Source organism: Microcebus murinus, chromosome 13 (genome assembly GCF_040939455.1).
Source record: "Microcebus murinus isolate Inina chromosome 13, M.murinus_Inina_mat1.0, whole genome shotgun sequence".
NCBI classification, from domain to species: Eukaryota; Metazoa; Chordata; class Mammalia; order Primates; family Cheirogaleidae; genus Microcebus; species Microcebus murinus.
Genome location: NC_134116.1, coordinates 14,695,285 through 14,709,810, shown reverse-complemented (window position 1 = coordinate 14,709,810; position 14,526 = coordinate 14,695,285). Strand labels below are relative to the sequence as shown.

At 41.3% G+C, this 14,526-nt stretch overlaps 2 protein-coding genes across 5 annotated transcripts in view; one reads left to right on the top strand and one right to left on the bottom strand.

Annotated features, from left to right (window-relative positions):
- Positions 1 to 287: 287 nt before the first annotated feature.
- On the bottom strand, positions 288 to 12,844 carry POGLUT2 (protein O-glucosyltransferase 2). The gene is made up of 10 exons (XM_012751962.2): positions 12,324 to 12,844; positions 10,867 to 11,072; positions 9,283 to 9,488; positions 9,006 to 9,083; positions 6,850 to 7,022; positions 6,491 to 6,728; positions 4,911 to 5,120; positions 3,741 to 3,830; positions 2,419 to 2,526; positions 288 to 528 (listed from the first exon to the last, which is right to left on the bottom strand). Exons 1-10 carry the CDS (start codon positions 12,503 to 12,505, stop codon positions 511 to 513), a joined length of 1,509 nt encoding a protein of 502 aa, XP_012607416.2. The 5' UTR covers positions 12,506 to 12,844; the 3' UTR covers positions 288 to 510.
- A 107-nt stretch (positions 12,845 to 12,951) lies between these two features.
- Positions 12,952 to 14,526, top strand: part of BIVM (basic, immunoglobulin-like variable motif containing) — a 39,685-nt gene continuing 38,110 nt past the window's right edge. Inside the window, exon 1 of one of the 4 annotated variants that reach the window (XM_012751961.3) lies at positions 12,952 to 13,246. The gene's annotated coding sequence lies outside the window, so the exon portion shown is untranslated. Of the gene's footprint in view, positions 13,247 to 13,289; positions 13,499 to 13,523; positions 14,448 to 14,526 lie in introns of those variants that run through there. The other 3 variants (XM_012751955.3, XM_012751957.3, XM_012751956.3) reach the window with 3 other exon arrangements.

Below are 14,526 nucleotides of genomic sequence, written 5' to 3'. Positions count from 1 at the left end.
ATTGGTGTTGCTAGACTACGGGGTTCACATTAGAAAGTACTGACAGGTTTGACTAAAGATGCAGGCAGAGGCCAGATAATGATAGGATTAGTATGATGTATTAGTAATTTTGGATGTGAGTGGATGAGTATCTGCAATAATAGTGGCTTAAAGGAGACAGGGGTCTACTGTTCTGTCACATAAAACAAGTCTGGGCAGGGGTCTGGGCTGCTGTTAGTCAAAGACCCAGATTCCCTCTCTTTTTACTGCCCCATGGTCCAAACACAGCTATAAAGTAGCATAGCATAGCCCTTTAAAATAAAGGTGGTTTTATTATAAAATTTTAAAAATGTGCTTTTAAAGGACAGTCATGAGAATACTGCATAATAGGTAGAAACATATCTTCATAATCCAAACAATCACATGGCAGGTTTTATATTGTCCGTGGAATGAATACTTAAAAAACATTCTTCTTTTCAGTTAAGAAGAGTCTTCAGAGCACCATTATTTGAGTCGGAAGTATTTTGCATATCAAAGTTCATCTTTGGTCTGCAATGAAGAAGCAAAATATTTAGAGCCACCAAGAAATCTTATATGAGTAAAGAAGACTAACATTGGTCTATTAATTATTTTTCCCTAAAGATGAGAAAGGGGAAAAAAGCCAAGCTACTGCTAGAGGCTTTTAGGGCCTAGGACTATTTCTAGAGGATCAGACTCATCCATATGGGTAAAATCACGTTGTGTTTCACAGGCTACTGATCAGGAACCCAAACATCCATCAGTCTTTATTATGGTAAAGACCTTGTGTTATGAATGGTTTCAGTGAAAGGCTAGAACAGACAACAAGTAAGAAATAAACAAAGCTATCATTCTAGCCCCTAACTTCTACTAATCAGTGGAAGACAGTGATTTAATACCTCCTGTAAAATACTTAGATAAAAAATTAAACAGGAATGCAGAAAGGAAGCTGCCCAGCCTCACTTGGAGCCAAAGTGAGAAGTGTTTTGACACCAAATCACAAACCTGGTGATTTTGATTTGGCAATTCTTGTTTTGTCACTGGATTTAACTGATTTTATGGCTGCAGCACTAACAGGGGTTAGCACTGATGATGTACTACTTCTGAGAGCCAGACAGCGGTAAATCAGTTCTCCAAAAAAACTGTTCTCCACAACCAAAATTTTGATTTGTAGCATATGCTATTTGCTATGGTGTAAATACTTCCACTAGGCTGATGCCAAGCTACCAGAAATTTACCTACTGTGCAAAATTCCTGAATACTTAACGATGGGTGAGCTCCTATGAACTGGTTCTGTCATACCACTGGGGCCAATCTCACCTTATTCCTTTTAAACCCCCTTGGGAGGTATATATAATAATTGCCAAATCTGCCTTCTCATCTTTGATTACAATAACACAATCTTGAGTTCATTCATTCAGAAACATAATGATGCTGCTGGAAATAATGTATTTTATATATATACACACACACACACACACACACACACACATATATATATATATACATTGCAGTTTTTACAATGCATATTCTTTCAAACAAAAAAATAACCATAATCAAAAAGATGGTTCTCCATCAAACAGCATCTTTATATAAAAATATACACACAATCTGAGGATGAGATACTGGCTTTTGCTTTGCTATAATCCAGCTAGAAGATTCTGAGATAAATTCTTCTTTGGGTTCAGTTTTGCTAACCATAAAATGAAGGCATTTACTAGATGAACTCTAAGGTCCTTTTACCTTACAAGTCCAGATGTGAATCTGACTTTTATAAATGAAATCCTTATGTAGGGGTATCAACATGGACTATTTTTAAGTGAATAATTTGATAACACAAATAATCATGGTTATATATTTTTTCTTCTTTCAATTGGGATGATGAACCTTGCCAAGCCTATATCACAAGATGATGGCATCAGATGATATATGTGAAAGTACTTTTCAAATAATAATTTGTCTATTCAAATACCATGTGATCTGAATTCTCACATTAAAAAAGGCTTCCCTCAAGGCTGGGTGTGGTGTGCACACCTGTGTAGGCCCAGGTACTTGGGAGACTGAGGCAGGAGGATCCCCTGAGCCCAGGAGTTTGAGGTTGCTGTGAGCTATGATGATGCCTCTGGGCACTCTAGCCCAGACAACAGAGCAAGACTCTTGTCTCAAATAAAAAAGGCTTTCCTCAACTTTGCCAGTTTGCCAGGGAGCTACTATATCTTCTCACTTAACTGCATTTTAGCATTCTTTCCTGTGTATTTTTAACATCTAATATATCTGTCTCTCTAGTAGACTGAATTGCTTGGAGGCCTCAGGAGACACTCAAATATTTGTTGCCTGACTGAATGACTAAAGGAATGAATGCAAATTTAGATCAATGTTAGTTCTTACTCTGACACCAGCCAGAAGGTGAGTTCTGGTTACCTTTTTCCTATGGCACGTGCAAGGAAAGAGGTCGTCCTCGGTCTGTGGTTCTACCCTTTTCATACCCTCTCGGATTTGGGGCTCACTCACTTGTAAATTGGCATATTCCTGTTCAAACAACAATACAAAGCATTTCTTACACAATAATTTTAAGTACATTCACCAAATCAGACATGCTGCAATTTACAAAGACTATGATCCATTGAATTCACACGTTGTCTGCAAAGTCCTTTGTACATACCCACATTAAACACACAACAACAGAGCTCCTGAGAAGTGGCTATCCTTTGAACACTGACTGCCTATTCCTAACAGACCTCTTGTTATTCTATCCTAAATTTATAGGACTTATTTTTTTTTTTTTAAGCACCTTGTGCCTTATAATAAAAACAATTTTGCACACAATCTTCCCTAGACTGAGAATTTGAGGATGAGGACTCTTTTTGCTTTCCTCATCATGGCTTTCATGATCACAGTCATCATCTTCATCAATGATGTGCTTACTCTGGGTGGGATAGTGTGCTAACTACTTATGTTAAATATTGGCTAAATGAATGAACACTACTCTGTGGATCTTTAGAAATCCAGAAAATAAATCCCACTAATTCACTAATTTCACATGGTTCCCCCTCTGCACCCCTTCATCAAGGGGAGGTTATAAAATGGGGAGGGCCAGTACAGATCAGTAACAGACCAAATTTGTTCTAGAGCAGAGCCTCAGAGATGGGCTCACTACCTATAATTCTGAGTTAAAAAATCTTAATCTAGATCTAGTACTATTATCAGCAAATAACTTGCTGTTGCATTTTTTTTTAAAAAAGGCTTTTTACATTGTTAGAGGTGCTTTGAATACTATCCCTAAATGCTCGGGCCCCTGGAAATACTTTCCTACAGAAGTCATGGCTCACAAGGGGTCAGGACAAGAGGCCCAAAGATACCTTGTACTGTTCAGACAAGGAAACAGTAAGGCAGTAGCAACAGAAAAAACAGAAAATATTAAATACAAATCCATATATAATAACTTTGCAGGATCAGAGGCCAATTTCCTAATTGTGATTAGGCAATAGTCCTAACATTAATACTAAATAATAAAACCACATAGTCCTAATATTAATACTTTTCACCCAAGTGTAATATTCTCTATTAGCTAATCTTTGGTTTTCAACTATTTTTTATTATTACTTAATATTTTCCTTGATTTTCACCCACAGAGGAACATATATCTCCTTATATTAATATATTTTAGGAATTAAGTGAAATATTACTGGTTCTTAACATGTTTAGTTTTAAGTTATATGACTGTTTTCTTGGAAAATACTGACCTGGAAAAGTTTGAAATAATAACAGAATATGTCATCACCCATGAGATTATTTCTTGCAAATTCTTGTCCTGCTTTTGCTATCTTTTTTGCCTATGAGAACAAAAAGATCCTTTAATGAAACATATTTTTCCCCCAAGCAGACATACGCAAATGATCTTGAGAGTACCTACCTATACAGTGCGACAATAGTGAGAGACGTATCTTTGGGGGTAGTTGTATGTGGTAAAAGGAACATTTACCAGAGTATATTTGCTCAAATCAAAGGGAGGTTATTAATTATGGGTATATACAGTCATACAAAGTGGACTAATAGACATTGGAAGTTAAGAAGGGGGAAGAGTAGGAGGGAGGTGAGGGATCAAAAATGATCTATCGGGTACAATGTACACTGTTTGAACAATGGGTACACTAAACGCCCTGATTTCACGACTATACAATTTATCCATGTAACAAAAAACATTTGTATCCCCTAAATCTATTAAAATCAAAAAAGAATGTTCAAAAAAGGGAGGTTTTTAAGTTTGAAAATTTGAGAAGTCATATTGAGCCTACTAGAATTAAGCTTCTTTTGGAGAGGTAACAATGACTTTATAAAGTAAATGCAAGACAAAGCTTAATGTGTTGCCTTCACAATTTTTAGCAGACAATTAAGTTCAAGCTTATTTCATGCAATCCCTCACTTTAATCCACAGCACAGTTAGTGACTCCTGCCAGAGTGGCCATCTTAATTTTCACACTGCTAACAGAGGCAAGTGCTTGCAGCTCAAACCAATGGGACTGACAGAAAAGGTGTTATCAAGGCCAAGCTTTGGCTTTTTGTTTCACATGCAGTGTGGACAGTTATTCCAAGACATAATGCTGGCCAGGTGCAATGGCTCATGCCTGTAATCCTAGCACTCTGGGAGGATGAGGTGGAGGATTGCTAGAGCTCAGGAGTTTGAGACCAGCCTGAGCAAGAGTGAGATACCATCTTAAAAAAAAAAAAAAGACACGATGCCTACTGTGTTCATCTGTGGGAAACTACTGTGCTATCTGTGGGCAGGCAGCTTCCCATTTACAGGTAAAAGTGTATATCTGAGCATCCTGCACACTCCTGATACAAGACATTTGAAACGGACCTGTGACATCAGGGTATAAGTGGAAGGAAGCCTTGGAGGAGACTGACCTTACCTCTTCATCGTGATCTTTTGCCCATTTAAGTTTTTCTAGCAGATCGCTTAGGTTGCTTTTAACTGGAATGTAGTGTTTCCAGGGCTGCAGCTCATTGTAAAAGTGTTCATAGTAGATGGAGTCCTGCTTCAGCACAACACTGTCGCCAACCAGTAGGTATGGTAGGCGATAAGCTGCCACGGTGCCATCGATATTTATTTGATACTTATGCTGCGAAACAGTGGTAAAGTTTAAGAACTTCCATTCAGTTTCCTTTCTTTCTACTCTTTTTATGTTCCTCTCCATTCCACACATAAACCTTTGCCATCCTCAGATACCAGTTGGCCAGATTTGGCCCTCTGCCTTTGCCATTTAGTTAGTGCTATTATATAACAGGTTGACCTAGAGCTATATGCTCATATTGATGGGCTCCTATAATAAATTTCGCAGAGGGCAATAAATCTAATGTCGAAGCAGACAATAAAATAACAAAACTGTTGTTCTAATGTTACAACATAAGGAGAGATAAATTTATCTGTGACTTCGTAATTCCTCTAGTGCTTTATTAATGGCACATGTGCATCTGACAGCACATTCTGAGGCATGTTAATAGTATTTTTTAAACACCAGATGGCCATACATATGTCTTAAGGAAATTAGCAAGCTCTGGGGCAAGAACATCTTATGAATAAAAATATTCATAGGACTGTGGAAATCGATAGCCTTCAGTTGTACAAAATTCAACAGGCAGGAATAAATCCAAGGCAAGATGTAACACCCTTCCCTCTGAGCAAGGATGGCTAGTATCTGCTCTCTGGTGATAATACTTTCTTTCAAAAATCTTCGAGATATACATATGGAGAAAACACTGACAACTCATAGCATTCTTTAGGTCTACCTACCTCCACATAACCCACCTTAAGAAAACCTGGCCATTTACAGGGCAGATAGGGCTCGCTAATCACTTGCCTTCCACATACAGAGGACCTTTTGCCCATTTTTCTCTCTACCACATGTGACTTCAGGAACCACTCAGTGGTCTAAAGTTTAAGGCACTGCCCACTGCCTTAAAAAGGGAGATGTCAGAAGAAGGATTACTCCCTGGGAAACATGAGCAATTCACATTCTAGACACAGAAAGTGATCCCCAATCCCCAGAATTCCCAGGCAGAACATTTGGATGGGTTTCAAGTCATTCCCCACCAGAAGGCCTGATAAGAAACCACTGGTTTATATCTTCTATAGTCTGTTGCGATAACATGGCTCTGGGGAAAAATATTTATAAAATGACTTAAATGTACTTATTAATAAAAAAGGATTTGGAGCTGACATGTGCATCTCTTGAGAGTTAACTGGAAAAAAAAAAATCATAGGTCTACCCAGGCTCCAAGCTCCTTCAGCGCATATTTAATGTCAGGCTGGGTAGTGAGTACAGCTCAGGTCGCCACGCTAGTTCCCAGGACCCCCGTGCCTTGATAATCACTAAATTTTGTGCTCACTGCTCCCGTCCCCTGCAATTTGTAGGCCTCAATTTCCTTTCCTCAAAGTAATTTACATATAAATTAGAAAAACAAAAAGGATTGGCCACTGATGATATCATACCTTGAAGAAATCAAAAAATGAAATGTGTTTCACAATGGGACCATACAGGCTTTCATCATGTTTAAAGAAGAAAAAGTTGGTGAAAGCAGCATCTATGAGTTCTGGGTGTTTCCTACTGAGTTTGACCAGCTCGAGTCTCTCTTTGCGGCTGTCTCGCCCTCTCCAGACAGCTGTGGAGTTTTTGCTTTCCCAGGGAGGACCCGTGTTAGCTTGCACAGACATCATATCCAGACTTACTCTAGAAGACAGAAAGTGCGACAGATTTTCCTCCCAAACTGTCATGTCACAAAAGTTGTTGGAAAAGAACTCACCAAAGGAAAAAAACCAAGGCTCTGGGTCAACCCTGACCCATCTCTCACCGGCCCATGGTTTCTAGAACAGATTCAGTCAAGTCATAGGTAGGCATCACGATATCCTTAGAATCTGTAGAGCCACACCAGGAAAAGATTGGATGGATGTTAGCATTGGATTTCTTTTTTTCCAAAGGCCAGTCTCCTAAATTCACAAAAAACTCCACATCTGGCATCTTCACCTAAAAAAAAAGGAAACAGAGATCCTATTCATTTTTCTTGCATTGAATAATACCCTATATTTATCAATTTAAATTAGAAATTGTACCAAATGAAAGGCCAACCTTACAAATTTCAGGTAATGATCATCATCCTGGTTTGAATTATGGATAAGTTTTTAGGATTTATTCATATATATATAAGTATTCTAGGTTTCCTACAAAAGGGATAAAATGGTAAAGGTAATCTATGTTCTAATACTGCCAAGAGACTCTAAGATGATCAAAGAGAAAGAAAATTACTGGAAAATAATTTTAAAAACAGCATTTGGGACTCTAACCCTAGTTTCTTATTAATGAGCCAGATGTTTCCATTGTAGAAACACACCAGGTAGGACCAGGATTTGAACTCAGGAACTCAACCCAAGGCCAGCATAGTGACTTTCAAACTATGCTGCTTCTACTGATAAATGGCATGAACGCATTGAAAGAATCTGTTTTATCTAGCCATAGAAAATGTTTAGCGTATTTGCAAAGTAAGAGATATACCCTTTTAAGGCAATAACTATGTTGATCAGTCTGAGAAGCATCTTGAGAAATTGGAATCTTAAAGAACATTCTTATTTTTCCATGGATTGACACAGATGAACAAGAAAAATTCATCAGTACTCTAACAGCTTAAAGGAGGCATAATACTGATGATATATAACTGCCTACATTCAGAATTAACTGACTGTAAGTGATTTGCAATCTCAAAAAAGAAGGCACTATAATTTTCCATGAGTAATTCAAACATGGTATGTATGCAAAGTACTCAATATTATAATAGATTATAAATAAATATACAATTGACAAAATTGTTGCTATAGATTTTTTTTTGTTTGTTTGTTTTGAGACAGAGTATCACTCTGTTGCCCGGGTTAGAGTGCTGTGGCGTCAGCCTAGCTCACAGCAACCTCAAACTCCTGGGCTCAAGCAATCCTTTTGCCTCAGCCTCCTAAGTAGCTGGGACTACAGACATATGCCACCATTCCCGGCTAATTTTTTCTATATATGTTTTTAGTTGGCCAATTAATTTCTTTCTATTTTTAGTAGAGATGGGGTCTCGCTCTTGCTCAGGCTGGTCTCGAACTCCTGGCCTTGAGCGATCCTCCTGCCTCGGCCTCCCTGAGTGCTAAGATTACAGGTGTGAGCTACCGCGCCAAGCCTTTATAGTTCTTCATATCAGCCATTTTGACATTACTGTCAAAATATTCCACTAGAACCCTACTAAGGCACATTATATCAAGGAATAGTATTCAGTATAAAGCAAGACTTCTGTGGACTCAAAGTAGGTTTAGTACCAAAATGGTTTTATTATAAGCCATTTTCTTTCCTCTACAGAGTATTGTTATGGTTGAATTTTGTCACTGAAAAAAGACATGCTGAAGCCTTAAACCCTAGTATCTCAGAATGATCTTATTTGGAAATAGGGTTGTTGCAGATGTAATTAGTTAAAGATGAGGTCATACTGGGGTATGGTGGGCTGTTAATCCAATATGACTGGTGTCCTTATGAAAAGTGGAGAAGAGACCCTAAGACAAAGACACATGAGGGGAAAAGGCTATGTGATGGCAGAGCAGAGGCCAGATGCTATTGCAGCTGCAAGCCAGGGGACACTAAGATTGAAACCACTGCTAGAAGCTAGGAAGTGGCAGAGAAGGATGCTACCCAGAATCTCAGAGTGAGTCTGGCCTTGCTGACACTTTGATTTTGGACTTCTAGCCTCCAGAATTGTGAGAGCATACATCTTTGCTATTTTAAGCCACCCAGTTTGTAGTACTTTGTTATAGCAGCCCTTATAAACTAACACAGGCATTGTACATGACATAAAACTTCAGAATAGTATTTTAAAATGGCCCCAGGATAGAACACCTCTGGTATTGTTATTATTTTTTTTTTGAAAAATTATACTGTAAAACCTGGGCTTTAATTATCTATTACATCTAAGAGAAAACATATTCTTACCTTCCTAGTCAAAGAAAGTAGTATGGCATCCATGAAAATTCTAAAACCTACATGTTCACCGTGAGTCTTGATATAAACCTAAAAGAGAATTCACCATTTATTATGTTAGTCTAAAAATACTGGCAGACTTCACTGAGGAAAAGCTTGTCACAATAATCCTTACTCAGATGATGTTTAGTAAAATATTTAGCTAACTGTAGCTAAATGGTCAAAACAAACATAAAAACAAACAAAAATCACCAAAAACAATTAAGCAAACCTCAGTCATGTGTTGTACCTTGTTATCCTTCAAGGTATAGTGGCACAAGCTCTGCCTCTGTCCAAATCTTTTTGGGATTTCTGCTGCAATCTTTCCTGGATCGACAGCAGGGAATTGTGCCAGATCTTTCTGAATCTGAGTAATGGTTTCCGGGCAGTTCATCTCTCGTAGCCAGACTGCACTGTCTTCCACAGGACAGTCACAGTTCTCATGGTAAACTGGCCCTATTTACACACAAATAACAAAGTACAACAGTAACAATTTTACTCAGCATTTGAAACACATAACACATATCCAAAATACAGTTTTGTGGATTTTGCCTAGTTGGCTAGGAGAGGCATTTTGATTGAAAATACATTTTAAAAGAAACACATGGGGGCATTTATTACATGGGGGCATTGCAGTATGTCAGCCTTCTATTCTGACAACTCTTCACAGTGAAGTCTTATGATATTTTCATAATCAGGTCCTCTTTACGCAAGTAAAGCCAATGGGCACTAATTTATGCTCTACAGTAGACATTACGATTCATTATTCTTTATGTTTTGTGTACTTAAGAATAACTAAATACTGGTAAAAGGATATCAGAAGAGTATACCTATTTTAATGAAAGACAAAAGTAATGTGAATTAATATTTCACTGGTCTATTATATAAATAGGTTATAAGTGTCTAAGGGACTTTACTCATCAACAACAACAAAAGTAAACAAGGAAATCATATCCTTTTTTAAAAAAATAATTATAAAGAAGTAAAAGTAACCCTCAAAACAATCCATTTCACTAATTTTACAATGGGTTAATTATATATTTGTAGAAATAGTACTAACAATATAGCAGAATCTGAATTGAGATATTTTTACTGTCATTCCTATCTGTAATTCTCAGATCCCCACCTGACTCAGGTAGTAGTGGACAACGGAGTATCTTCTCAACATTAGCAGGTTGTACTGTATCATGTGGTCCTGGTAGAATGCAGGTAAGGAACCTAGACACTTTTAAAAAATGTTTACCTTTCTTGGGGTAGAAGGGGAGACAAAAGATTCCTGCCTTTGTATATACACTTTGTATATATTTCTTCCCCACTGCTTTAGAGTACTGTCTCCCAAGAGAGGGAAGGAGATGGCTCTAGGCAATACGGCTGTACTCTCATCCTATACAAGAAAATATCAGAGAATTTCTCTGGAAAAATGGCATCGAAACAATGATCAAAAACAACAGTCCCCACTCGTCCTTCAAGCCATCGCCTTTCCTGAAATGATCTACCAAATTTCAATAACATTTAACGAGTTTCTTAAGTCATGTATCTCCAGTTAAGAAAGTATCATGTATGACCACACACAGAGCTTGATAATTCTTACTAAAGTTGTACCTTCAGGGAGCAAATTCTCTAGTAATATGTTCCTTGCTCTTTAGTGAATTATAATTCCCATTCAAATCTTGAATTTCTCTATTTTACTAGGACTCCTAATTTATCTTTCAAGTAGGAAAGGTCTATTTTTTTCTTTCAGTGAAAAAAAATCGTGATAAGTTGTTTTTATTGATTGAATGATGTATATACTATTGTATTCAAATACTGTTCTTTTAAAATTATCTTTAATTACCTTTTAAAATATATGGGGATTGGGCCACATGTTGACCTTGGAATTTAACTTCTACCTTCAGATTTCTATAGCTTGCATACATTCTGTATCTTACTATGAAGGACCCATCCTTTCGGTCTAAAACCTGGACTCCAACTCTAGTGAATTGTTCCTCTGGTGCTGAGATTTTTACCAGGAACACCTTTTTACCTGGAGATGATGTGAATCTGTCATGGGGAGAACAATAAGATATGAAAATTATTTAAAGGAACAAATGCACAATAAGTATGCTCTTCAGTCTGGAAACTTTACTATTCTCCTCCACATTCTTCTTCTAATATATGATTACACCTTCTCTCTAATGCTTTTAGTACCATGAATATGATGGATCAGAGATTTTTCCTTTTAAAAAGGAAAATAGTTCCATTAGACAATCACAAGGAATATGTTAAGACTACTAATGTATATAAGCCTGCAACATACTTACGCATTTCATATATATAGAAATATTCTTATCAACCTACTATTTCTTTTATGCCCATCACATTTAGAAAATTGTGATCAAATGGTGCCTCTGAAGAGAATGATCTTATTTTGCCAAATCTCTGTCAATGATTCTTTAAAATATCAGTATTATAAATCATGCTCACAGCTATGGGCAAAAACACAGTAGGTAGTGTGTCATCTTAGTGTCACTGTAAAAAAGTTTTTTTGGAGTGAGTGTTCTTGCTAGGAGGTTATTTAATTTCCCCAGCTGTAGTATTTATAGCCAAATTACAAAATTTACAATCTTCGTGTTCTTTGCTTTGAAAATCGTTTTGTTCCAAGATTTTTTTCCCTACAAAATATACACAGTCAGCATCCACCAATAATGAAGACAATCACTTCAGAAGTTTTTTAATTATAAGAGTAAGTTTTAAGTATAATGTTAATGTACTTAATTTATTAGTATGAAATGTTTGTTACAATCATATAGGAGATTCATACATTGATACTTTCTATCCAAACGCTAAAGTTTCACATAGTACTTGATTTTAATTTTTGAGTTTCAAAACATGCTTACCTGCAGGTGTCTACCAAGTCTCTAGCAACGGGGGTAAATTCCTTACCACAGTTTAGGCAAAAAGTAGTTCGAAAATATTCATAGTATTTCCAGCAAGGCGGAGGTGCTTTGTCTTGCCCTAATAATGTGGGACTCCCTATCAAACTAGCTAGGAGATAAAATTATTATTATATTATGTATTCTATATATTATTATACTATGTATTCTATATATAATATATTATAATTCAGAATTATTTCTACAGTTACATAGAAAAATTCATCGGGGACACTGTTACAACCAGATGCGAATAGCACCCAAATATCCTGGACTTTAACTGCTATGGAGAAACAAAGTCTTCGAGAGAGAAAAGTTGAAGGGAGATCACAGTTTTAATTGCAATCCAAAATAGTTAAGGGGCCGTTTCTCGACTTACCTATTCCCTAATGTATCCACCGCCTGAATATAGAAATAGCGGGCGGGAAGGACGACATCCGCTTTGAGCCCGGGTCCCCATATTTCGCTCTTCTCCGGGCTCAGTCGCCTCTCTTCGCCGGTCTCGGCAAGTGCTGGAACGGTCCCCAGAAAGAAGCAGTAAAGCAGCAAAATGCTAAACATTTACAGGACGGACTCTCGAAGTGATCCACGGATAAATGAAGACGTGTAAGAGGTGGACGGAAACGCACGTCGGCCGGTCACTGCAGCAAACGCGGCTCCACGGAGTGTCGCCTGACGTGCAGGGCAGGCGCGCGGGTCTCCACCGTCCCCAGGAGAATCACAACCCGAGCCTTGGCATGTCCAGATGAAGGGTGCCACTCGTTCTGCTGAAACGGGCAAGAACCGCGCTGCTCCCCTTTCTCGGGACAAGGATAAACTTGTGCGGTTCCTGCCACTGGAGCATCATTTGGGGGCGAATCCGTCTCAGGTTCCAGCCAAGGTGCAGGGCGAGGGGATTGGCCCGTGTGTCGCGCCAGGCTGAGTAAGGCCTTCTCCAAGTGGATGGCGAAGTGGACACGCGTCCCGGCGCCCCGGGCTCCCTGGGATATGTAGTTCGCGACAGGACAAGCGGAAATCCTGCTAGGTTTTACCCTCTTTCACCCATTTATTTACTTTTCGGTCACCGCTTTCAGGGAACAGATAAATACTACAGATGCCCAATAGAGGGGCACGCGGGGGCGGAGGCACAACTAAGATCTTTGGGGGGATTACCATGTCCTCCGCACGTGCAGAGAGCAGGCATAAAACACGTTGAAAGGAAGGTGCTGTCAATGACATCCGACGACCCGTCGCGGGGAACCGCAGTCCAGGGCACTGTCCCCGCGCCCTCCGATGGGACGAGAGAGAGACGCCAGCCCCAGGGTAACTGGAGGGGCGTGTGATCAGGGTCCCGTGCCGCGTTCCGCCGCGGCCGCAGTGACCCGACCCCGCCAGCCAGGCCAGAGGCACCCCGGGGCGGTGGGCAGGGGCCGCGGTGGCGGCCGGCCGCGCGCCCGGCCCTGCGCGAATCAGCCGCCCGCCTGCTCTAGGCGCAGCCAGCGTCGCCTGTCTGGAGCCCTGTGGCGTCCGAATGGAGGCCACTGCGTCGGTGCTCGTCCTCCGGGAAGGAGTAGGGTAAAAAAAAATGGGTCGCAGGGGGAGGAGAAGCGCCATGGAGAGAAGGGGCTAGTCCTGTCGCGAACAAAGCTTGATTTGGTGGCTACCGGTAGTCCCTTTTCGAGCGCCGTTCTCCGCGCCACGCTCGGCAAGGTCCGGGAACCCCGCGAGCGGTGGCCGTCCCCTCCCTCCTTGCACGCCCGCACCCGGGCCGGGGCAGTCTCGGGGAGGAGGCTCCCGCGCGACTTCCGAAGGGCACCTCTGCGTCCGCTCGGCAGTCGGACCCGGAGCCGCCTCAGCCTGCCTCCCCCCCGCCCGCTGCCCCGAAAACCGGGCCGGGCCGGTGGCGCTGTGCGCCTAAGGGGCCTGGGCGGGCGCCAAGGCAGGGGCTTTCTTTCATACTTTCTTTTCTGCAACTGTTGTTACTAATGGTATCAATGCGTTTATGGAAAAACACGAATCGCGGGGCTGCCCTCTTCCCCCGGGTGCAGTAACTGCCCGCGTCCCCTCTTTCGGGCGCCTTTAGCCCCGGGAGCGAGCGTCTCCGTCCCCAGGTCCCCGGGTCCCCGGGCAGATTCGAAGCGGTCCCCCTCGTGGCCAACCCGGCCTTCCGGCTGGCGAGGGACTAAGAGGGGAGGGGGGATGCCAGGAAGCCTCGCGGTCCTTGACCAGTGCGGGGACTGGGACGCCGGGCATCGGGAGGGACGCGGGGGCGCGCGGGTCCCCGGGCGGCCACAGCGGGAGGGCGGCAAGCAGGGGGCGCAGCAGCTCTCCTTCCTCTCGGCCGACACCGCCTCCGCACACACTGGCTCTGCCGGCTGGGACCGGCCTGCGCGACTGTCGCCTGCGTCCCGGCGGCCTCCGATCCCAGCAGCGCCGCGAGCTTCGCAGAGGAGGGCGGTGGGGACCCTCCTGGCCTCCTGGGATCCTGCGCTTGCTGCGGGAGCCGTGCGCCGGAGGAATCCCGGTATCCTTACGTAGGCCCGCGGCCTCTGCTCTGGGGAGGGGGCAGGTCTGAGGAAGAGGAAGGAGTCTGGAGGGGCTGG

Bases quoted from the DNA above. Each gene is read 5' to 3' on its own strand.
- POGLUT2 (XM_012751962.2), bottom strand. From the start codon at position 12,505: ATGTTTAGCATTTTGCTGCTTTACTGCTTCTTTCTGGGGACCGTTCCA. The intron at 9,084-9,282 runs GTACAACACATG...ATTCTCTTTTAG, and splicing joins ATACCTTGAAGGATAACAAG to GTTTATATCAAGACTCACGG. The intron at 5,121-6,490 runs GTATGATATCAT...ACTGTTTCGCAG, and splicing joins CATTTTTTGATTTCTTCAAG to CATAAGTATCAAATAAATAT.